Here is a 26,116-nt window from a genome sequence, read left to right as displayed (position 1 = left end):
TTGGCACACCTGTCTTCAGGAATTTTTGCCCATTCCTCTTTGCAGTACCTCACAAACTCTATCAGATTGGATGGGAAGTGATGGTGTACAGCCATTTTCAGTTCTCTCCAGAGATGTTCAATAAGATTTAGGTCTGGGCTATGGCTGAGCCACTCAAGGACATTCACAGAGTTGTTGTGAAGCCACTCCATTGATATTTTGGCGGTGTGCTTTAGTCATTGTCAATGAACCGTCGCCCCAGTCTGAGGTCAAGAGCACTCTGAAGCAGGTTTTCATTCAGGATGTCTCTGTACATCCCTGCATTCATCTTTCCCTCTATCCTGACTAGTCTTTCAGTTCCTGCTGCTGAAAAACATCCCCACAGCATGATGCTGCCACCACCATGCTTCACTGTGGGGATGCTATTAGCCTGGTGACGAGCGCTGCCTGGTTTTCTCCAAACATAACGCCTGGCATTCACTCTAAAGAGCTCAATTTGAGTCTCATCAGAACAGAAAATTTTGTTTCTTATGGTCTGAGAGTCCTTCAGATGCTTTTCGGCAAATTCCAGATGGGGAGTGTCTTTCGTCTGGCCACTCTACCATACAGGCCCAATTGGTGGATTGCTGCACAGATGGTTGTCCTTCTGTAAGGTTCTTCACCCTTCACAGGAGAACGCTAGAGCTCAGACAGAGTGACCATCGGGTTATTGATCACCTCCCTAACTAAGGCTCTTCTCCCCCGATCACTCAGCTTAGATGGCCGACCAGCTCTAGGAAGAGTCCTGGTGTTTTCAAACATATTCCACTTATGGATGATGGAGGCCGCTGTGCTCATAGGAACTTTCAGAGCAGCAGAAGTTTTTTTGTAACCTTCCACAGAATTGTGTCTTGAGACAATCCTGTCTCGGAGGTTTACAGACAATTCCTTTGTCTTCATGCTTGGTTTGTGCTTTGACATGCACTGTCAACCCTGGGACCTTATATAGACAGGTGTACGCCTTTTAAAATCATGTCCAATCAACTGCATTTACCACAGGTGAACTCCAATGAAGCTGCTGAAACATCTCAAGAATGATCAGTGGAAACAGAATGAAACTGAGCTCAATTTAGAGCTTCACACTAAGGGCTGTGAATACTGATGTACATGTGATTTTTCAGGTTTTTATTTTAAATAAATTTGCAACAAAAACTCTTTTTTCACATTGTCATTATGGGGTTCTGTGTGTAGAATTTTGAGGAAATAAATGAATTTAATCCATTTTGGAATAAGGCTGTTACATAAAAAAATGTGGAAAAACTGAAGCGCTATAAATACTTTCCGGATGCACTCTAGTTGTCAGTGTGCTGCTATGCAGTTGCTAGGCTGCTCTGAATGCCTGTTAGAATGTTTCTAACTGGTTGCAAGTGTGTTCTTAGTGGTTAACTTTTTTTATGCAATAAGTGGTTGTCTGTGTTGCTATGCAGTTCTGAATGGTTATTGTGTTGCTATGCAGTTGCTATGGTACTCTGATCAAGTTGTTTGCTATGTGGTTATATGCATTTTCTGAGGTTGTTCTCCGGGATTTCTATATGGGCATATATTTCTTTACATTCATATACACAGCATCCACAAGCATGAGCTCTAGAGCCAAATGAATATCTGCTTCTGCTACAACTGCACCGTATTAAATGAACTCGAGATAAGGCCAGCCAGACTATATGAATTATACAGAAGTATAAATGTTTTATATCAAACGCAAAAGTGCATGTCCATTATAAAGTGTGTCTCTCTTGCAGACCTACCAGAGCAGAGTGCATGCCGGTGTACAGACGACTCAGACACACCAGCACAGACATGAGCACAGCCACAGCCAATCCCAGCTCAAACGGGAACTAACATCAAGAAATATATACATATTAAAAATACATCTTACTGAAAAATAAACAACATGTCAATATTTACAGTTGAAGAGATCTGGGGTCTGTTCTTCGTACCTCGCTTAAATGATCTAAGATGATCTGGCAGATCCTGGATCTTTTAATCTTGATAACTGATCTCTGGCTAATTTGGTTCTTCAAACAAGTTCGCGAATCAGATTGGAATGTCTGGATAAACTGATCTGAGATCGCTGCGCGTGTTGTGAAGGACAGATCTATCGATTCTCGAAATCATGATCAGCAATGCAGCAATTGGCTGACGGCACAGCAGCGTAATGCATCATCTGATTAATATTCAATTATCCATGTGAGCAAAATTACGTCAAATTAGCAGTAAACGGCTTGTTAAATATGACACGCAATAACCTTCCACATTTGTTGTGAGCAGCAGGCTTTCCACGTTCATGTGTCAAGAGTATTCATCATGTATTTCAATGCATATCAATGTATTTAGTTCTACATTTAGAAAAGATTTTCTTTATTATAGCAGCCGTTTTTTTAATCGGTGTAAAGAATAACTGGTTGTTTACAAAAGCATTTTGATATTGGTAAAGGCGTCTGCAACTTTTGTGAAGCATCAAATCACCGTCATATTAACTATCAAAATATGTTTATGACTGCATAAATGTATTATTTCTTTAAAAAAAAAAGTCACATATTTTGCATTTCTATTATCATACACAAATTGTACTAAAGCGATTTAAAAAGTTCATATCAACAGGTTTTCTCTTTGCACCACCAGGTGGCAGTCTTTGTACTTTCATTTCGAGGGTGCAGATTGCATAAGTTTTATTAATATATATAACTTTATTTATTTTATTAATAACTATAAATATATATATATATATATATATATATATATATATATATATATATATATATATATATATATATATATATATATATATATAGTTTAAAAATATTTACTCTTTTCCCAAGTGTATATAACTACTACTGTAAGAAATATCAGAATTCGGTACATACTTTCTGTATTATATTTGCTTGAACTGAGCCGATCTAATCCTGTTTATATGAACTGAACCTGCTTTCCGATCACGTTTAAGCTAGCAGAACTGTGAATATGTGTGCTATGACAACAACTCTCGGATCAGCTTTGAAGAACGAAACGATCCTGGATCGTGTCAAATCGTCAATATCCAAATCCAGCTAACAGAGTAATCCACGTGCGAAGAACGGACCCCTGGGGCTGATTAGAGTTGTTGTCATAAGTTAAAATATATATGCTGCTGGTGCAAAGAGAAAACTTATTGATATGAACTTTTTAGATCGCTTTAGAACAGTTTGTGTACAATAGAAATGCACAATATGTGACTTTTTTTTAAAAGCAATAATATGCAGTCATAAACATGTTTTGACAGTTAATGTCTGTTATTTGATGCTTCACAAAAGTTGCAGACGCCTTTACCAATATCAAAATGCTTTTGTAAACATCCAGTTATTCTTTACACCGAAAAAAAACGGCTGCTATAATAAAGACAATCTTTTCTAAATGTAGAACTAAATACATTGATTTGCACTGAAATACATGATGAATACTGTTGACAAATGAAAGTGTAAAGCCTGCAGCTCATAACAAATGTGGAAAGTTATTGCGTGTCATATTTAACAAGCCGTTTACTGCTAATTTGATGTAATTTTGCTCACATGGATAACTGAATATTAATCAGATGATGTCATTACGCTGCTGTGCCGTCAGCCAATCACTGCATTGCTGATCATGATTTCGAGGATCGATAGATCTTTCCTTCACAACACACACAGCGATCTCAGATCAGTTTATCCAGACATTCCAATCTGATTCGCGAACTTGTTTGAAGAACCAAATTAGCGAGAGATCAGTTATCAAGATTAAAAGATCCAGGATCTGCCGAGTCATCTTAGATCATTTAAGCGAGGTATAAAGAACAGACCCCTGAATACTATGGATTTTCTCACAAAGTTTTGTTTTAGATTGCAAACAGCTGAAATACTAGATTTCAATTCAGTTCACCTTAATGTCTATAATGCTTTACAATGTAGATTAGGGGAAAACAGCTCAACACAGATGAAGAAAACTAAATAAAAGCCATATTTCAGATTGTGGAATCATTTCATTTTTGAGATCAGTTCTTCATTTTAGGAAGTAACAAATAAAAAGCTAATTAAACAAATGATTTTAAAATAGGGTGTTTTCTATATAATACTATACATTTTGATTATTAACGAGCTACTTTTTTTTTTAAATGAGTTGGGCTAAAAAGGTAAACAGCTTAACACAGATGAAGAAAAACAAACACGAGCCATATTTCAGATTGTGGAACATTTAAAACATTTTTAAATGTGTTAAACTAATTACACACACCCACAATCTCACACACACACACCCACAATCTCACACACACACACACACACACACACACACACACACACACACACACACACACACACACACACACACACACAGTGCCTTTTGACAGTTTCAATGCTTGCTGTCAATGTTTGCCTTTTACTGTCATTGTCTGAACAGGTCAAAACTATACAAAAAGCTCTTTTTAGGTGTGTACCATCAAATAAAAATTAACACAGAGTGCATACAGGAATTTAGAGAGTAAAATTTAATACCTTTTAAGACGCTTTCAATACATTTGACAACCTTATAACCATTTTCCAACCGGAAAAAACTAGCGAGAACTTTTTCCAGATTTAATATAAAGTCTTTTGTGTCTCCAGAATGTGTCTGCAACGTTTCAGCTCAAAACACCCATCAGATTTCTTTCATTATACCTTTCAGAAGTTTCTATTTTATAGCTCTGAGCAGCAGGTAGCGGTTTTTGTGTACTTCGCCTTTAAGGCTAGTCCTTCATGCCCACCGTTTCAACATGCCTTAATCTCCTCCCTCGGCTGCGTCAAACAACAGACGGACATAAAGGAAGAAGATCTCACGTAACGTTTGTGAGAAATACTACAGTAAGAACGTTACCGATGAGTATTTGATGCATTTGTTGTGGAGTTGCAACGATGAGTGACACACAATGTCATTACAATGTTCACACACACACACACAGCATGGACGCACACACAGAAACTGCACGCGTTTAGCTTTGCACTCTTTTTGCACGCAAATGTGACAGGACACAGGTTAATCTCCACTGCTGTATGATTATCTGTTCTGTTAATGTACAAAATAAACCTGATTTAACGTCCACAAACCGGGATTGAAGCGTCTTCTTTCATAATTGTCCTGACACGCGGCCAGGGCAAGCTAAACTGCCGCTCTAGGCAAAGGACGGTCACGCCGCCCTCGAACCTAAAGTGAAACCGGGGGTGGGGTCTATTCTGCCGCCCTAGACGCAGCTATAACTGAGGCGCGGGTGGGGAGGGTAGTTTAGAGGATGCCGCTCTCTTTATTCTGCCACCCTAGACGCAGATATAATTGAGGGCTAGGGTGGCGAGGATAGTTTCGGGGACGCCGCCCTCTCTATTCTGCCACCCTAGGCGGCCGCCTAGGTCGCCTCTATGGAAGCGCCGGCCCTGCACACGGCTGTAAATCGCTGTAATTCACTACACACATGTAGTGGTGTAAAGTAACTAAATGACAAATATTCAAATGACTGCGAGTAGTTTTTCCTCAGGAATTGTAATTTACATAGTAATTTTTAGTGCTGTATCTGTTCTTTTACTCCACTACTTTCCTTCAACCTGCTGTCACTACTTTATTTTTCTTGTCTTTGGGGATTAGAAAAATCACTCCTGTGATTCCTGTCCCATCAAATCACACATAGACAAGATAAATCGCATCATAATGAACTACCTCAAGACATGTGCGCTTTATAACTGCAGCAAACTGTTTGTAGGCATTAAGTGTCCAAGAACACGTCCAAAATCGTCACACGCAATGAACCAGAGACTGTTTAGATGCATGTAACTGATGAAAAGATGACAAATGTTTACTGTATGATGACCGAAATAGCCTTAAACACCCAGCAGGCACAAGACGTCAACATGATGTCAGATTGACGCTATACCCCAAAGTAATAGGGCGTTTCTTTTTGTTTGGAAATGAAAATTGGGTTGACGTCAGAACCCAACGTCAAACTGATGCCAACGTCCAACCTAAAAATCAACCAAATATCAACGTCTAATAATCTTACAGCTTGACTTTACGTGGATGTTACCACTATGATGTCTATCCGACGATGAATTTCGGTTGCCATACCTGATGAATGAATATCCGTATTTGACGTCAATATGACGTTGGTTTAAGACGTGGGCTCGACGTTTGAGTTAAAATCAACCAAATACCAAAGTCATTTGACGTCGTTATTAAACATCAAAATAACCTTGTACATACACACTTTTAAGAAGTGTCAGTGTTTCAAAATTCCAAGACTATTGGAAGTCAATAGTTTGAATACCATATCTTTTATAGGGGTGTCAATTTTAATTGTTTCTTCGGTGCACCGCGATGCAGACGTGGACAATTCGGTATCGTTTCATTTATAATCATAACCGGTTATTATGTACTGACGTCATTTACCACCTATGCGTTCTGTCGCGAGGGAAGTGAGTGCAGGTATTAATAACACTCCTGGCACCAACTGTGTACAATTTCACTGCGTGTGTGTGTGATTTCTGTAGTCTTTTATTGACAATTACAGCAGAAGCCCCTATTTCTCTACGATTGAGGGAATGAAGGTACTCAATTTCTCTCTCTCTCTCTCTCTCTCTCACAGTGGCTCATTTCACCCGCTGGCTTGACTTTTCCTCCCCTCTCCTTTCCTCTCGGCTGTATGCATTCCCGTGGCTGTACCTGTGCATTGTCGCGGGACCCGACCAGATTTCATGCGGCGCGGGAATAAATTTTCGAATAAATCGCGGGAGCGGTCGGTAACTCTGGTGTAATTTTAACAGGAGTGGGCGGTCTCACAATATCACTCCTGTGTGTGCACGTGCGTGTTTGTTAGGTGCTGTCTATGTTTGTGTATGTGTGTGAATGAGAGATAGTATGTAGCTGTGTGTCCGTGTGTGTGTGTGTGTGTGTTTATACAGACAGCTTGTTATAGCCACCCACCAAAATACAACACTGTGTATGGAAAGCATCGTCAATGCACCGTGATATCGAATTGAACCAGATCGATGGCATGATAATCGTAACCGAACCGTGAGACCTGTGTAGGTTCACACCTCTAATCTTTTATGTTTAACAGAACAATAACAACAACAAAAAACACACAGCTTGAGAAAAAGTGGAGGACGTATAAATGATGACTGCATTTTCATTTTTGGGTGGACTATCCATTAGATTTTTACAATGAATGGTCCCCATTGACATCATTTGATGGTTGCCGTTTACTTCAATAGGCTTTTATATTTTACTATGAAAGTCAGTGGTTACCGGTTTCCAACATTCTTCAAAATATCTTCAACTGTGTTCAACAGAACCAAAAACAAAAAACTCACACCGCTTTGGAAAAAAGCGAAGGATGTGTAAATGATTACAGAATGTTCAATTTTGGGTGAACTATCCCTTTAAATACTCCTTATTCCCAGCTGATAGCTCAAAGTCTTCTCCAAACACCCTCTAATCAATCTTTCCTCGTCTTCTCTTCCTCTTTCTCCACGTCATGTTCTCAATCTTTTCCTCCAGCTATTCTCATCCCTCTGACATGTGCTCTTCCTCTGCTGTGATTCAGGACTCTGTTAATCACTGACAACACTGCGAAAGCCTTTACATATTCATGAAGCAGCTCCGCCTCCTCTATTCTGTCTCTCTCTCCATCTGTCTGCCTCTCTTTTCCTCTGTCAGCCAGAGGTCTTTCACAGGAAGTTAATGAAGAATGTTTCCTGAATGGGCTCAGTGGATTCTGGGAAAGTAGCACTCATGTATAATTGACTGGAATGGCTTTTTATTTATTTATTTATTTATTTATTTTTGACTGGTAAATCGTATGCATACAGCTCTCAGCCTTATTTGATGTACTGCACATAGAATCATTTCATTTTTGAGATCAGTTCAATTTTAGAAAGCAACAAATAAAAAGTCAATCCTGCAAATGATTTTATAAAAGGGCATATACCATATAAAACTAGACTTTAATATAGTATTATTAACAAGCTACTTTTCTTTTTTACATGAGTTGTGCCAAAATGTTTCGGGTTTTAAAGTGTTTCCTTTTCTAAACATACGTTTACTCATTCAGCCATTCATTTTCCTTAAGCTTAGTCCCTTATTTATCAGCGGTCGCCACAGTGGAATGAATTGCCAACCATTCCAGAATATTTTTTACACAGCAGAACCCAGTACTGCCAAACGCCCATACACATCATACACTCATTCACACACATTTATACACTATGGCCAATTTTGTGTTCCCAATTCACCTATACCGCATGTCTTTGACTCCACACAGAAATGCCAACTGGCCCAGCCAGGACTTGAAAGTGTGACAGTGATAACCTCTGAGCCACCGTACCTCCCCTGTTATAAACAAAACTGCAGTTTTATTGCATTTCTTCAGTCACATGATTCTTTATAAATTATTATAATATGCTTCTTAATGAACATTGGCTGGGTCCGAAATCGCCTCAGTAGGTACTACATCTGAATTTACTACTCGGCAATTAGAAAAGAGCGTTCGGATGTGCGAATGGAACTCGAATGTCCTACATCCGCCATTTTGTCATGATCACGTGAAATACCCACGTCAGTTGTGTCGCTTCACTCATATTCATGAATTCTCTTGCGGTGCATCATGGGATATCGTAGCGTCCATTGGATGCGCACTACAGAATTTCACCGGTAGAAGTAGGTCATTTGGGTACTTCTCGCATACTGTTTTTCAAATTCTATGAATTCAGACATACTACTTAAGCTTGCATACTGTTTTTTTAGCGTACTATATAATATGGAAGTATGCAATTTCAGACGCAGCTATTGCCTATTATTATTAATGCTAAAAACAGTTGTGCAACCTCATATTTTTACACAGATTTTTTTTTATTAAATGAATATAAAATTCAATAAAACAGCTCTTAATAGAAACAGAACCTTAAACACAACAATTTAATGCATTCTTAAATAAAAAAAATCTTACAGTCCCCAAGTGTAATGTAATTTTTATCATTAATATTAATAATAATGTCATATTGTAGTCAGAAAGCAGTACTAACACTACACACAGATATATAACAACTCATTTTGTTTGTCTTAGTCATGATGACCATATAATATCTTACTAGTTATTACGCAATTAACTTAACTAGTTATTAACGCTATTAGTATTCAGCTAAAAGCTCAATTTAAAGGCTTAACTAGGTTAAATTGGTACAAGGTTAGGTTAATTAGGCAAGTCATTAGACAACAGTAGTTTTTTCTACAGTTTTTTCTACCCCGACCAAAGGGCCGGGCTACAAATATTGACTTTAAAAATTGTTTTAAAAAAACAAATTTAATTCCAGACGAAATTAAATTAAAATGAAGAATTAAATAAAAATTTGATTAAATAAAGTTAAAATAAACAGTAAAAAAAATTCTTAAAATTTTTTTTTTTTAAATCTCATTCAATTCCAGACAAAAAAAAAGAAAGAAAAGTAAAAAAATAAAAAATAAAATAAAAACTCCTTTAAAAATGTTTTAAAAATCTGATTTAATTGTAGACAAAATAAAATAAAATTAAAAATGAATTTTTTTAAAATTAAAATAGAAAATAAAATTAAAATAAATACTCCTTAAAATTTTTTAAAAAAAATTTGATTTAATTCCAGACAAAATAAAATAAAAAGAAAAATAATATAAAATTTATAAAAATAAATTTTAAATTAAATAAAAAAATAAAAATAGAAAATTCTATTAAATTTAAATAAATTAAATAAAACAGACTTTCTACAGAAGAAAAACCATCATAGTAAATGTAAAAAATCCCTTGCTTTATTAAACATCACTTGGGAAATATTTGAAAAATAATATTAGAAAGGCTAATATATCACACATTAAATACATTTAAGTAGATATCTCGAATACGCTAGACTACTTCTTTAACAAAGATCTTTAATCAACGTTGTTAGCTATAAAAACAAGTTTCCCAGTACTGGGTTGCATCTGGAAGGGCATCCGCTGTGTAAAACATATCCTGGATAAGTTGGCGGTTCATTCCGCTGTGACGACCTCTGATAAAATAAAGGGACTAAATAAAGGAAAATGAATGAATGAATAAAAACATATGCAAGCAAAAAATATTTAAAATACAATACCAATCTCCAGGATAGAATTCAACTTTAAAAGCACTAATAAATTTTTTAATGTTTTAATTAAAGTCTGTGCCTCTAATGCAGCACAGATGTACGTTTATAATTGAACTTTTACAACTGAGTGAGTATGTGAATCACTGTCAGTAGTGGAGTGTTTAAAAGCTGATGGATGGCATTTATAACCCGCCCTGATTGACAGTCATTTACTCAGAGTTCATTATAATGCTGTGCAGCAGATGTGTAGGCGGAGCTTGGGCTGATGGATAGACAGATGCTCCGCCCCTTCAGTAAACTATGCAAAAATCAGCCCCATTCAAAGGATTGTCTGTCAAGCGTGTGTTTCTAGTGCTGCATGATATTAGGAAAATAATTACATTGCAATATGCAGTTTCTTGGATTTATATATTGTGATATGAATAGAATTTCACAAAGTGACTAACTTTAAGGGTGACACGGTGGCTCAGTGGTCGTCTCAGCAAAAAGGTCGATGGTTAGAACTAGGCAGGTTAGGGTAATTAGGCAAGTTATTGTCTAATTTTGACTATCAAAAAAAAAAAAGCTTAAAGAGGCTAAATAATTTTGACCTTAAAATGGATTTTAAAATATTAAAAACTGCTTTGACATACTGTAAAAGTTTCCTTGCTCTGTTAAACATCATTTGGAAAATATTTAAAAAAGACACAAAAAAATTCATAGGGGAGGGGGGCGAATAATTCTGACTTAAACTGTATGTATGTATATATATGTATGTATATATATATGTATGTATATATATATATGTATGTATATATATATATATATATATATATATATATATATATATATATATATATATATATATATATATATATATATATGTATGTATGTATGTATATATATATATATATATATATATATATATATATATATATATATATATATATATATATATGTATGTATGTATGTATATATATACATATATATGTATGTATATATATACATATATATATATATATATATATATACACATATATATATATATATATACATATATATATATATATATATATATATATATATATATATATATATATATATATATATATATATATATACATATACATATACATATATATACACATATACATATATATATATATACATATACATATATATACACATATACATATATATATATATATATATATACATATATATATATATATATATATACATATATATATATACATATACATATATATATATATACATATACATATATATATATATATACATATACATATATATATATATATATATATATACATATACACATATATATATATATATACATATACACATATATATATATATACATATACATATATATATATATACATATATATATATATATACATATATATATATATACATACATATATATATATATATATATATATATATATATATATATATATATATATACATATATATATATATATATATACATACATATATATATATATATATATATATATATATATATATATATATATATATACATATATATATATATACATATATATATTTACACATATACATATATGTGTATGTATGTATATATAGTTTTCCTCTCTTCAACTGGAAGGATACCAACAGTTTTATCCACATCTGCACATTGTGATATCGATGCTGAAACGTTATATTGTGTTTCTGACCTGTACTCTCTCCTCTGCGCTGAGTAGCAGTGTGAATGAAATTGCTGTGGCCGCCATAGCATGTGTGGACGGCATTCCATACTCCGCATCCACACGCGTCTCCAGTTTGACCACCGGGGGAGACGGAGGACGCGGCAGCTTTAAAACATCCTTCATCACCTGCCCAATGTACATCACCACCTGCAGGCACAGATTCAGTTTGTCTATTGCCACATCAGCAACCTATGGCTATTTCATGACCAATGCATATAAGAACATATGACATGCATAATATAAACATAATAATAATAGCTACAACAACTTTAGAAACCAATAAGTAGACAATACAGAAAAGTACACATTAAATTTTACATCACTTTGATATATGATAAATACCTTAAAGGGGTGATCCAGAGTGCATTTTTAAGGTTTGGTTGTGTTTCTAAGATGCAAAGCAATGTATACTCATCCTTCACTTGTAGAAAATCAGGTTATTTTTTCATATGTCCTACTTTGATTATATACAGCTACAGCTATTTCTTAGTTTCTACAAAAGGCCCGCCCTTAAGAGGCTCTGATTGGTCAGCTAACATAGTGTGCTGTGATTCGTGGAACGGCTCCACATCACCAGGAAAAGCATCACGCTCCTTCAAGCACAAGCTTTTGCCCTGTGTAAACACTGTCAGCCGCAGCAGTCGGTGGCTGAATCAGACAGAAAAAGACACAGAGAACACAGCTTAGCCTCACGCCTGCTCTCTAAAATAAAATCTGACAAGAGTCTTTCACATGTATTTGAAATAAGCATGTGTAAGTAATATAAAACGTTCACATATCTTTTGCGAGTTTGTTATTTGAGATGTATAACGAACGTAAAGCGTACGCATATTGAGACACAGCAGCGCTGCTGAAGATTGTGTGTGTTTACAGTGGTTTGACTGATGAATATGTTGTAGCTGAATTGTTAGCGGTGCCAGACAGCATTTCTCTTTGTTTACATCCTTGTTTATGTCCTTGCTACAACATACTTAACTCTAGAAACTGTGCATGTAGCTGATCAATTTCACCAAATAAAAAGACTTACAGGTTGTGGCTCACAATCCACAGCTTAGTCTGTTGGAGGAGTTTAAACCGAATCCAGCACTGAACTGAGAGAGATTCTGGAAGCTCTCCTTTGTCAAATGCTAGCTATATTTTTTTATAATTCTCTGGAAGATAACTAAAATTGTAAGCACTTCTCTCTGTGTAGTGTCCTTTGGAATCCCAAATACAGAAACAAACGTTCTGTGCAAATGGCAGCTTTTAGACGGCATTTTAGCTTTCTCTGCTACATTACAGCACAACAGCACCTCTGGCCACACCCCGTTGTTGTGCAGGATGTGCGCTTGGTGAATGCACGCAACCTTAAGCCCTTATGATCTCACTAGCCCGGATGTATTTTATTTTGTATTCCCCAAACTTTGTTCGCTGTAGGCTTTGCTAAGCTAACACTGTATGCCAATGTCTCCCTTTGCATTGAATATAGAGCGTATTACATTCAGTGATGTTGTTTATATTCACACAGCTACATTATACATTAACTAAAGTTTCAAATATGATATCGTAGTTGAAAACTGCTTTAAAAATGTCTTTCTAGGAAGAATTTTAAAATATCCTACAGACAAAGAAAGAGAAATGAGATGTGAATAAGGCTGAAAATAAAAATTAAAAATTAAAACAAAGGCAGTTCTAGAAATTTTGCCTATCGGCAAAAAAGGGCTAATGTTTACAGTTAATAATTCAGAGATTCAAAAAAGGTACAAAAAAAAAAAATTAAAAATTGCTGGCAACACATGCAGAAATACTTATTTGCAAAAAAAATGGCTTAATACTAACAAATTACATGATGCAAAAAATTCTATGAAACATTTCTAACAAATACAGTTTTTATAATAAAGAATAAAACATTTTTAATTTTATGCATCTATAACAAATGCCGAAAGCTTAAAAAAACTAAAAATCAAATAAGAGTGTCTAGGGATTGAGAAATTATAATAGTTTTTATCTTCAAAATGCTAATGGAAGCAAAAAACGCTATGAAATGCACATTTTATATACATTTAATACATGCGTGTTAGAGCTTTTTTTGCCTAAAATAAAGATCACGATTTTCTCACGATTCTGTAGATGTAGAATAAAGGTTAATATGAGTGGGCTATTATTATTGTTGTTCTCAAACATATGGTAAACAGCAATAGGCTTTGTGTAGCTGTACTGTTGGTTAAAATGCTAAATTTTGTATAGACTTAGAATGGTGGACTTGAACAGACTTTAGATTTGTCCTGGTCATTAATGCTGATGATAATTCTAATGTTGAATTATTGTGTTTGACAGATTTTAAGCAGAAAATTACAGATTGGAAGCATATGTCTCAATGACGTGATTTTCGTGAATACAGAAGACTGGGTGGGTATTTTTGCATTTCGTCGGGTTTTGGATACTTTTTGGGCTGGAATCAGTCAGCTACATCTGGCAACACTGTGTGCGCTTTCGGTTTCATTTTCACTGCTAAGAGCGGTTCACTTCCCGCGCAGCTCCCAAACGATCACTCTGTGCCACAAACTGAACGTTATTTACAACTTTATTACCTGTTATTTACAGCCTATGCAGGTTCTGTTCACAAAAATAGACTTTATTCAGAGGCGATCGCAAATACATTACATGACGACCGAAATTACAATTTTAGGGTGACTTATATCTAGGCCCACACGGAATCTGCGCACGCAGATTTCGGCAGATTTCTGCAGATTTTTAGCCCATCATTAATTCTGTTTATTTGCTTGAGTAAATGTGTCAATCTGAATTTATTCAGTTTTTGTTCAGTAATTTATTACTTTTTATTTCATATATTAAGGTTTTAGTTATGATTACTCCCCTGGATGCTCCCAAAATTACATTTTACATTTACAATTACATTTTACATTCAAGCTTACATCTTAGAAATACAGCATGTGACTCTTTCAACACCATATAGAGGTGTCCACGTTGCTGAACAACGTACATAAAACAGTGTGAAGACTTGTGAGGCCACCATTGCTTCTCTCCTAAACTTGAAAATATAATTGACAGAATCAAAGAAATGCGGTATTAAGATCGTCTAGGGGATCGAATCGAGATTGTGATCTTTTAACGATTAATTGTGTAGCTCGATTAATTGTGCGTGTATGTGAAAGAGTAGTTCCTGTGACCCCTTTAGGCTGCACATTTCATAAGCTCTTCACAAGATAAAAATAGCATAACACTTATACGCATCATGAGGCGATTTAGTTTTGAGTGACCAAATTTTCAAGTCTTAAGAAAATTGTTAGTCATAAAGTGAACAATTCATGCTAGTTAATCCACATGTTTTGTTAAAAAGTCCTTCTTTGATGATGTCAGATTGATTGAGCGAGCGACCCTTGATTAGACACGCCCACAACCATTAGTTTGCTGCTAGGTAAAGATGAGAGGAGGAGCAGAAAAATAAACCCCACCCCCTACTCAATATTCCGTTTTAGTTGGAAATGCAAAACTAACAAAAAAGTCTCAGCAACTTTTGCTTCACACAGACTTTCAATCACAAAACGCACATAATAAAAGTATCCTTTGTGTTGTTTTGCGTTTTTATTAACTGACAACATCAGTTAATGATGATAACTCTAGTTCAGTCATGCTAATACAAGAATGAAGGTTTGAATAAACTAAAATTTGAACAAATAAATTGCTTAATGTTAAATTTAGTTCATAAAATATATGTTTAGTGAGAGAATGCCAAACTGAATTATTCTGGTCCAAACCAAATAAACAGAGAGAGCCACAATTATGAACACAACATCAGGTAATGATGAAGATAAACCTGGTTCAGTCATGCTAATACAAAATGAATGCTTGAACAATTAACGCAATGTAGTTCACTATAAACAGCTACGTTGATTCCAGAGGTGAACCAATCAAATGAATTTAGCCTGCTGTTGCTGTGGAAACTATATGCAAGCATAAAGTGAATAAAGAACAAAAATAGAAACACCAGAAGCAGAAAAAGACCAGGAGAAATGATGTGCTTTATGATACGCGCTTCATTTCACAGCTGACCGGTTCAATTTGTTTGCTAAAGACTTTCTATTTCAGTTTACTCTCTTCCGTTTCTCCTCCTTGCAGAAACCCCAACAGTATGATGATGAGTCAGGGCATTCGCATTCATTTTTAATTTCAAGATGTGTGTGTGTGTGTGTGTGTGTGTGTGTGGTTTTATCGGACACTCACAACCCACATGTTGACGAGCCGCCGGCACAGAAACGGGTCGAGGTTCCAGTGGATGCAGGGAAGGAAGGTGATGTAAAAGATTTCATGGCCCAGAGTGGCCGATGTCACAAACAGGAAGTAGAAAAGCCAGTTTTTCACCACATAATGTGGCCTGGGATGACCCTGAACACAGAGACATGAGCACAGTGATTCACCACATCAACAGAGCACAAATCACAATCTTAATCTGTTATTAATTGACACAGTAAATGCTTTTTTTTAAAGGAATATTCCAGCAGAAATGGCGACACTGTGGCTTAGTGGTTTAGGACTGTCGCCTCACAGAAAGAAGGTTGCTGGTTTGAGTCCCTGGTTGCTCAGTTGACATTTCTGTGTGGAGTTTGCATGTTCTCCCCATGTTGCCGTGGGTTTTCTCCGGGTGCTCTGGTTTCCCCCTAAGTCCAAACACATGTGCTATGTGAAGTTTATTTATGAACAAATTTCAAGAGGATCACAAGCTTATAATTGTTCTCAGCTGTTCCAGCATCAGCTCATGATCGATTATCCACTCAGATGATTGCTAAATCACGATAAATAACCAGAGTTTTCTTATCTCAGTATCTTCGTCTTGAAGAACACCGCCTTACCCACCGCTACTTCCCCTCCTTTTCAGATGGGTGACACAGCTGCCAGGTGATTAGCACTGTTGCCTCACAGCAAGAATGTCTCTGGTTTAAGTCCCTACTAAACCAGACGACATTTCTGTGCGGAGTTTCATCATAGGCTCAGGGCTCTCGGGACAGCATGCCAATCATTTATTATCAATCATCAGCTAAGTATAAACTCTTGAAAGGTTAATTGGATGAAGTAAATTGGCTGTAGTGAATGAGTGTGTGAATATGAGACTGAGTGTATGGGTGTTTCCCAGTGCTGGGCTGCAGCTGGAAGGGCATCCACTGTGTAAAACATATGCTTGATAAATTGGCGGTTCATTCCGCTGCAACCTCTGATAAATAAGAGACTAAGCTGAAGGAAAATAAATAAATGAATGAATTATATTATTATATTTAATTAATATTTTACTATAATATACTAAATGTAAGAATAAACGTTTACAAAATGATGTAATACTTTCGAAAATCGCTATATATATATATATATATATAAATAAAGAACAAAAATAGTCTGGTTCTCGAATCTGATTGGCTGATAGCCGTGATATATTTAAGTAATATCAGTACCTGTACAGCCTCTTTACCCTTTGTGTATTACTCCGCCCACATACAGCCAGCAAAAAGCAGACACTACAGATCTAAAGTTTAAAAGATGCTTGCTCAGCTGTTTAACTGTCAGCTTATGATTTGAATCCAAAGTGAAAGAAAGTAGTCCCTCATACAAAAGGGTTTTTGAGACTCTCCATGTTTAATTTTGTTTTTATATACACAATTATGCCATCAAACTGTTGTATAAACGTAATATCACACTCGTAGCATTGCGATATGGCTGTATATCGGCACTGGTGTTGGCACTAAGGCACTCGGCCTGCGGCCTTGTGTTACCGCACGCCTCCCAAAAGTGCCAATATCGCACTGCTACGAGTGTGATTTTGCTCATATATATATTTTATATATTAATATTTTATATATTAATATTATATATATATATATATATATATATATATATATATATATATATATATATATATATATATATATATAATTTACATTAATGTGTGATATGACCAAAAAGTAGTCAAACTAATATTTTCTCAATTCAAATGAGTAGTGGCTTGGACCCAGTATTTGTCCAGTATGTCAAGCAGATACTATTATATATCCTAACCCTGAATCCTTATAGACATTTTTGTCCTTTTTTGTGTTTAGCATATAGTATAGTTTTATTCAGCTGTGTTGCTAATTGCATAATATATGGCTCAGGTGTGTATTTTTATTGATATTTTAGTAGTTCACCCTCATTTAATTTCAAATTTGCATCAAATTTATACTTGGTACAAAAGAAGTTACATTCATGACCTTAAGGACAAAAATGTCCACATTGAAATGCTAAAAAAAATCATTAATGTTAGGTAATTATGGTTGTATCAGTAACTGACACTGATTTATGCATGTTTCAAAATGAATGGGGTTGTTTATCATTGACACATCCAATACTTTAATCAACAAGAAAAATCTGGTTATCATTTAGTATATCGAAAATAACTCATATCTTTAATTGTCATAAAAAAACACCATGAGCAGTATGTAAACAAGCCAGCATTTAAAGGGTTAAAATTCTAAATAAATAACGAATGTTCAGTGATTATGATTAGAACTTATGCTGATTAACATCATTTATTTTTTGGCTTAGTCCTTTTATTAATCAGGGCTCACCACAGGGGAATGAACCACCAACTTATCCAACATGTTTTACGCAGCAGATGCCTATCCAGCAGCAACCCAGCACTGGCTATTCGATATGAATGAATGAATAAAACAGGTTTGAAACATGTGGAAGATGAGTAAATGATGACAGAATTATGTTTTTGGGTGAACTGTTCCTTTAAAAACTGAAGGAACGATCAATTATTGATATGACTGAGGTAAAGTTGGCTTTATATTCACACTTTCAGACTTTCTTCTTAATAAAATAGTACAACAGTGTTCACAGTCAACTAAATACTGCTAATGTTGTTTTGAGGTCAAACTTAAATGTGATTGTAGTCCGAATATTCAAAGTAACATGGTAAACAATTTAGGAAGCATGTGTCGAGTTGCCATTGAATGAATGTGTGAATATTAAACCAACTTTACCTTAACATTGAAATGTATATTAGAATACAGAATTTAACTGACAGATTTAAGTCAATGTTTGCATTAAGTGTCTGTCTTTACGTCCATAAACTCATCTACAATAGAAACAAAACCCTATTCAGAGTGAGACATCAGAATTTGCTTTATAAACTTAAGATAATCTCAACCAACCAGAGAAACTGGAAAGACTTGTCAGCTGGTATTTCTGCTTAGCACATCAGGGAAACTCTCGGTTTTAATTCACCTCAATGAAAAGACTCATTTAAATCGGTTTAACTTACTTCGACTTTGTTGTCATTCTGTAAATTGGCGGATTTATAGTTGGAGTTGCTGTCGTGTGCGCGTGACCCGTTCGCCACCTGCTCCGCTTTGCGCCGGTGCGTCGTCACCGGAGTCTCCTTAACGGATCCATTCGCGTTCACGAGTCCGTTTTGATTCACATGCGAGAAGGACTCTGCTGGTACCAGGCCGCAGAGGCGCTGAAAACCCACCACCAGTTCGGGGCTGTTCAGGTACGTGATGATTCTCCACATGGCCGCGCGGAGTTTGAGCTCTATGTGCACGCGCGCGTTTCCGCACCAACCCAGTCCGCGCGCACAGGTGTGTTTTACAGCTGCAGCCTGCAGGTGACAGAGCTGAGGTGATGACGTATACGATTATGGCGTGCATTGATTGGTTGAAGCATTTACCCTTGGAAAATGACCTGGTTTTATCTGTCTAAAAGGTGGGTCAATATTGGATGAGTTATGGGTTGGCAGGATTTGAGTCACATTTTTGCTAATAAAATGAAATGATAAAGATTATCTAAAAGATATATTAAGATTCTGAAAGCTCAGTGGCGACAGTGGCTCAGTGGTTAGCACTGTGACCTCACAACAAGAAGGTCGCTGGTTCAAGTCCCATGTTGCTCAGTTGGCATTTCTGTGTAAAGTTTGCATGTTTTTTCAGTGTTGCCTTGGGTTTCCTACGGGTGCTCTGATTTCCCCCTCAGTCCAAACACATGTGCAATAGGTAAATTGAATAAACTAAAATTGGCAGTAGTGTATGAGTGTGTATGGGAGTTTCCCAGTATTGGGTTGCAGCTGGAAGGGCATTCACTGTGCAAAACATAAGCTGGAATAGTTGGTGGTTCGTTCCACTGTGGCAACCTCTGAGGAATAAAGGGATTAAGCCGAAGAAAAATAAATGGATGAAAGCTTAATGATCTAAACATCAAAGAATTCATCAGTTGGAATGAATCTGAGGCCCAGTTACTTTAAAAAGTAGGCCCATAATCTGGATCGGAATCATTTGGACTTAAAAATACAATATCTTGCTATCAAGGATCAGGATAATTTACCTCTGCATTATCCTAAATCAGATTAAAAAATGCATAAATGGCCTCATTTGTGATTTAGAATTGTAGAGCTAAGCAAATCAAGGGGTAATTATATAGACAAATATCTATACAAACAAACACAAAAATGTATTATCAGACCTTTTACTTTTTGTAATTAATATTACACTAATTACATTTCTCAACCCTCTAAAAGATAATAAGTTTTAATCATATATATATATATATATATATATATATATATATATATATATATATATATATATATATATATATGTATATATATATATATATATATATGTATATATATATATATATATATATATATATATATATATATATATATATATATATATATATGTATATATATGTATATATGTATGTATACAGTATATATATATATATATATATATATATATATATATATATATGTGTGTGTGTGTGTGTATATATGTATATATATGTATATGTATATATACACACACACACACACAGTGGTGTAAAGTAACTAATTACAAATACTCAAATGACTGTAATTGAGTGGTTTTCCTCAGAAATTGTCATTTACTAAGTAGTTTTATAAATGTGTACATTTTCTCTTCCTTGAGTTCATTTTTAGTGCTGTATCGGTACTTTTACTCCACTACTTTCCTTCAACCTGCAGTCACTACTTTAGTTTTCTTATCTATGGGGATTAGAAAAATCAGTCCTGTGATCCTGTCCAATCAAATCGCACACAGAAGGTAAATCACATCATAATGAACAACCTCAAGACATGGGCACTTTATAATCGCAGCAAACTGTTTGGAAGCATTAAAAGTGTCCAAGAACACGTCCAAAATAGTCACACGTCTAATGATGTTACAGCTTGACGTTGTGAAGACGTTACCGGTATGAAGTCTATCAGACGTTGGATTTTGGTTGCCAGACCTGATGAATAAATGTCAGTATGTGACATCAATATGACGTTGGTTTATAATTTTGTCTCGACGTTGGATTTTGGTCACTTTTCAAAACAATCTAAAGTCAACTAAATATCATCGTCATTTGATGTCATTATTGGACATCAAAATAATGTTATCCTTAGATGCTGGCTAGACATTGAACTGTGGTCACCTGACATATATAAATATATATTCTTATTTTTTATATAATTTCTTTTTTTTAAACAACCCATACTGATAAACAAATAAACAAGCCTGAATTATGTCATTTAATCCCAATTTCAGGAATTTTTTGTGTTTTTAACAAAATTTGAACTACCATGCATTCTTACGGTCACACATTGCTGCCACACACATAATTTTTCCCCTCTCAGCTATGTCTTTATAACAAGATCTTTTCTCGTTAAGCTATGTCGTTATAACGAGATCTTTGGCGTCGCATTATAATGAGAAAAGATTTCGTCATAATGACATAGCTGGGTGGGAAAAAAAATGTGTGTGGCAGCAATGCTTCACCGAACATTCTAATACAAACTGGAAAGTTTTTCTTGAGAGTTTTTTTTCTTGTTCCTAGTCAGTGTGCAAGATCCATCCTCTAGATGCACTCGGACCAGGGCCGTGCACTGCCACTGCACCTCGCCCCCCACCTCACTTTGCAAACCCCCCCTTTTAACATCAGACACCCTGAAGGGTTGATCAGACCCCAGCTTGGGCTCCAAAAGCCATCACCCACAAATCAGTCCTCTTTGTCCATCTTGTGGATTTCTCTGCAGCTTCACAAACAGACTTAATGGCCCTATTCTTGGCTGCTACTGCTAGGCCTATAAGGCTTTAGAGTGAATGCCCTGCAAACCCTCTACAGCCCACATCTATTGGCTCGGAGTGGGTCTTCTAGCTCCCTTCCTCCCTTCACTTCTCTACTAGCTCCTGGCACTTTGAGTGTTTCCTTTCATTTGCCTCTTCCATCCGCATCCCAGGTTGACCTGCAACTGTCAGTTATAGGGGCTGAGTGGAGGAGGAAAGACCTTGTCCTTCCACTCAGCTCCTGACTGGCAGTTGCAAGTCAACCTGGGGAAGTAGTTAAAACCTCATATCAAAAAGCATGTACTGTAAGTAAAAATATTTCTAAAATATATTTATTTCAGATATAATGGGTCAACAATATTTATTTTTATTTTTTATTTCATTCATTTATTTTCTTGACGGCTTAGTCCCTTTATTAATCCGTGGTCGCCACAGCAAAATGAACCGCCAACTTATCCAGCAAGTTTCGCCACTGCTTCACCCCTTATTTTTTATTTACATTTAATTATTTATTTTCAATAAGCACAATAACCTGGCAGTGGTGTAACCAGGGCCGCCGCGTCCATAGAGGCGACCTAGGCGGCTGCCTAGGGCGGCAGAATAGAGAGGGCGGCGTCCGCGACACTACCCTCCCCACCCGCGCCCTCAGTTATATCCGCATCTAGTGAGTTAGAATGGAGAGGCGGCGTTTGCGACAGCTCCCTAACTGTCCACCACCCCAACCCCACCACCCCGGCTTTCACTTTAGGGTTGAGGGCGGCGCGACCGTTCTTTGCCGAGAGCAGCAGTTCAGCTTGCTCCAGTTCTGGGTGTAACCGATATAACCCATGCACTCTCATTCACACACATACACTTCAGCCTATTTAGCCTACTCAATTCGCCCAAAGCACATGTCTTTGAGGGAAACCTGGAGCACCAAGAGGAAACCTAAGCCAACAAGGGGAGAACATGCAAACTTCACACAGAAATGCCAACTGACCAAGCCGAGGCTCAAACCAGTGACCTTCTTGCTGCGAGGCGATCGTGCTACCCACTGCGCCACCTTAAGCCTATAATAGGTCACGCGCAGATTCCGTGTGAGCCTAGTCATTGGTTCTCAAACTGTGGTATACGTGCTTCCTTCTAGTGGTACTTGATGAAAAACGTTTGAGAACCACTGCTGTAGGTGAATTGAATAATTGGCTGTATAGTGCATGTATGTGTGTGCATGTGAGAGTGTATGGATGTTTCCTAGTATTGGGTTGCAGCTGGAAGGGCATCTGCTGTGTAAAACAAACAGGGGCGGACTGGGACAAAAATTCAGCCCTGGCACTATAGCCACACCAGCCCACATTACCATACGTACTGTTTGTTTGACATTCTTGCCAGATTTTGATTATCTCCGCGTAACCTTTGATTGAGTCGGCCCCTCTCGAAACTATCACCGATTGGGCCAAATGCTTAACATTTACTATTATTACCATCATCAATGTCATCATAATATTCACATGTTGCACGAGATAAAAGCTGCCTGCATGTAAAAACAATACATATAAAAAATAATAATAAAATAAAAAATAAAAATAAAAAACTGACCGGCCCACATTTAAAAAAATGGTCCGGCCCCTCTGGCATTTGCCAGAATTGCCAGATGACCAGTCCGCCCCTGAAAACAAATGCTGGATAAATTGTCGGTTCATTCTGCTGTGACGACCCCTAATGAATAAAGGAACTAAGCCGAAGGAGAATGAATGAATAATACTGTCCATTTTCCAGAACTATAGCTTTTGTGATTTACATATTTTAAAACTGAATATCAAATGTTGTCCAACACAAAAAGGGACACTGTATCGTCACACAAGATGTAGCCTAGGGTGGACGAGAACAGAATGAATGAACCAGAAATAGTGAGCAAACCCATCTGTTTCTGGGCTATTAGTTTCCATGACAACATCATGAGCCAGTCGAAATGCCAAACAGGTAGATGACTCACAACGGGGAATAAACGCGGCTAAATGACCATCAGATCCGCACACACACACACAGCCAGGGAGAAAATAACAGATGCGCTCCGAGCAGCACAAAAGGAGTTAAACCCACTGACGTAAACAGCATCATTTAGCCTGAGGACTCGTGCCGTTTGACCCGGACGCGTGTCTGCTGCTTTGACTGAGCTGTGATTCCCGAGTCCCACATCTTCGCCAGACAGCGGGTTAATTCTGGACGAGAGCAAAGCCAGCTTTATTACATCATCATTATCATCATCATCATCCAGTCCATACCGGAATGACACGGTTAATTATTTAGGCTACTGTAATAAACTCAACTTGCGCGGAGATTATTTTTGTGTGCATTTGTGAGCTTTGTTTTTGTTTTTAAATAGAAAAGGGCATTACACAAGAATGCCCTGCTTTAACAGGAGCTTTTGTTGATAAAGAGAAGAAAAGGCGTCTCTCGTGACTGGTCCATTGTGTGGAGGATGTGAGTTCGTGCGGGATGCCATGGCAGCGGTGGATGCAGCAGCGAGCGGGCAAGAGCCGCCCGGTCTCCCGGTACCCAAGGCGTTTCCCTACGAGGAGTACGAGTGCAAGATCTGCTACAACTACTTCGACCTCGGCCGACGGGCTCCAAAAATCTTGGAGTGCCTCCACACGTTTTGCGAGGAGTGTCTGCACGCGCTGCAACTGTGCGAGGAGCGGCCGTGGCGCATCAGCTGTCCCGTGTGCCGCCACCGCACGCCCGTTCCGGACTACCGGATTCAAAACCTGCCCAACAACACCAAGGTCACCGAGGATTTCCCGCTGTATATTGATTCAGATCCAGTGCCTCAAGATGCTCTGCCGCCACACCCGCCTCCGCTTCACCCGGCGCTCATCGCGCTCCGGCGGGAGGAGGACGCGTCCGCGGCGTCTATGGCGGGTCACGCGACGCCCTCCACCACTACGGTGTCCACCGCCACCACGCTGTCCCAAGACTCGGTTTCACGTTACGAAAGCTGCCATAATTGCCGACGGCTCGCGCTGACCACCGGGTGCGTGTGCGTGATCTTCTCGTTACTGTCCATGCTAGTGTTGCTCTTCCTGGGCCTCATTTTTGTGCACAGCCACGGCGGGCCGCCCTCACCCGCGGGACCCCTCTGTCTGTCGGTGGCCAGCATCCTCGCTATGCTGTCGGCGATGGTCACCTGGCTGCTCTACTGGCTCAAAGACCGACCAGAGCACGACACGGGCCGCTCCTCGGCCACCACTAATGCCAGCCGGAGAAACGCGTGACTGGGCATCAGGATCGTATGACAAGCGCTTTCACCACACTGTAAAAAATTTGACCTTAAATTCACAGTAAATTACTGGCTAATAATTGCATTACTTTCACAGTAAATTACTGTATGTAAATTCACAGTAAATTATTGTGAGGTAGTTCACAGTAATTTACTGTGGTTTTGTCACATTAAATTATTGTGAAATTACAACCATATATTGTAACTTTACAGTAGATAATGAAGTCCGTTACTGTGATTTCACAGTATTATCTTGTAGAATTAACTATATTTTACTGTGAATTTGCAAAACGATTACTGTGATTTAGCAGTAGGTTGCGGTTTAAATACCTGATTTAACTGTAAAGTTAAAGTTATATCCCGGATTACTGTAATTTAACAGTTTGGTGCTGTAAAATTTCAAAGCAATTTTAGGTCACACAAAAATGAAAATTCTATCTTGATTTACTCACCCTCAGGTTGTTCCAGCTCTGTTAAAAATGATTTTTTGTTAAACACAGGAATAAAAATATCAAATATTCCTCTTTGTGTCCAAACAACCTGAGGATGCGTAAATGACGACAGAATCTTCATTTTTGGGTGATCTGAGAAGACTCTAAAATCAAAATGAAAACAAACACACATACATTTTACAGATTTATTTAACAGCTTAATGACATCTGTGTAAACATTTCAGAAAACTTTCAAAAGGTGAAGGTGAAACCTCAAAAAATACTATAAGAACATATTAATAAAAAAATCTGACATCATATGTAGCATACATATAAAAAGCAGTGCTTCAGAGTGCGCGCTCTCTCTCTCTCTCTCATTATATATATATATATATATATATATATATATATATATATAAATATATATATATATAAATATATATATATATATATAAAT

At 36.9% G+C, this 26,116-nt stretch overlaps 2 protein-coding genes across 7 annotated transcripts in view; one reads left to right on the top strand and one right to left on the bottom strand.

Moving 5' to 3' along the window:
- Nucleotides 1-26,116, bottom strand: part of sgpp2 (sphingosine-1-phosphate phosphatase 2) — a 146,331-nt gene that overhangs the window by 5,845 nt on the left and 114,370 nt on the right. For 2 of the 6 annotated variants that reach the window (XM_073922657.1, XM_073922656.1), the window contains exons 1-5: nt 19,170-19,468; nt 16,422-16,533; nt 16,100-16,261; nt 11,843-12,022; nt 1,764-1,853 (exon numbers count right to left, since the gene is read on the bottom strand). In XM_073922657.1, coding sequence (XP_073778758.1) covers nt 1,764-1,853; nt 11,843-12,022; nt 16,100-16,261; nt 16,422-16,533; nt 19,170-19,186 — 561 coding nt within the window. In that variant the 5' untranslated portion in view covers nt 19,187-19,468. Of the gene's footprint in view, nt 1-1,763; nt 1,854-11,842; nt 12,023-16,099; nt 16,262-16,421; nt 16,534-19,169; nt 19,500-26,116 lie in introns of those variants that run through there. The other 4 variants (XM_073922655.1, XM_073922654.1, NM_001386286.1 and 1 more) reach the window with 3 other exon arrangements.
- rnf228 (ring finger protein 228) lies at nt 24,119-25,997 on the top strand. Its single transcript, XM_021466490.3, has one exon. The coding sequence runs from the start codon at nt 24,453-24,455 to the stop codon at nt 25,221-25,223; it is 771 nt and encodes a 256-aa protein (XP_021322165.1). The 5' UTR covers nt 24,119-24,452; the 3' UTR covers nt 25,224-25,997.

This window comes from Danio rerio, chromosome 15, assembly GCF_049306965.1.
Source record: "Danio rerio strain Tuebingen ecotype United States chromosome 15, GRCz12tu, whole genome shotgun sequence".
Taxonomy (NCBI): Eukaryota; Metazoa; Chordata; class Actinopteri; order Cypriniformes; family Danionidae; genus Danio; species Danio rerio.
The sequence above is the reverse complement of the archived record's forward strand: the minus strand, read 5'-3'. Positions and strand labels throughout refer to the sequence as shown.

Excerpts from the sequence above, each read along its gene's own strand:
- rnf228 (XM_021466490.3), top strand. The coding sequence starts at position 24,453 with ATGGCAGCGGTGGATGCAGCAGCGAGCGGGCAAGAGCCGCCCGGTCTC.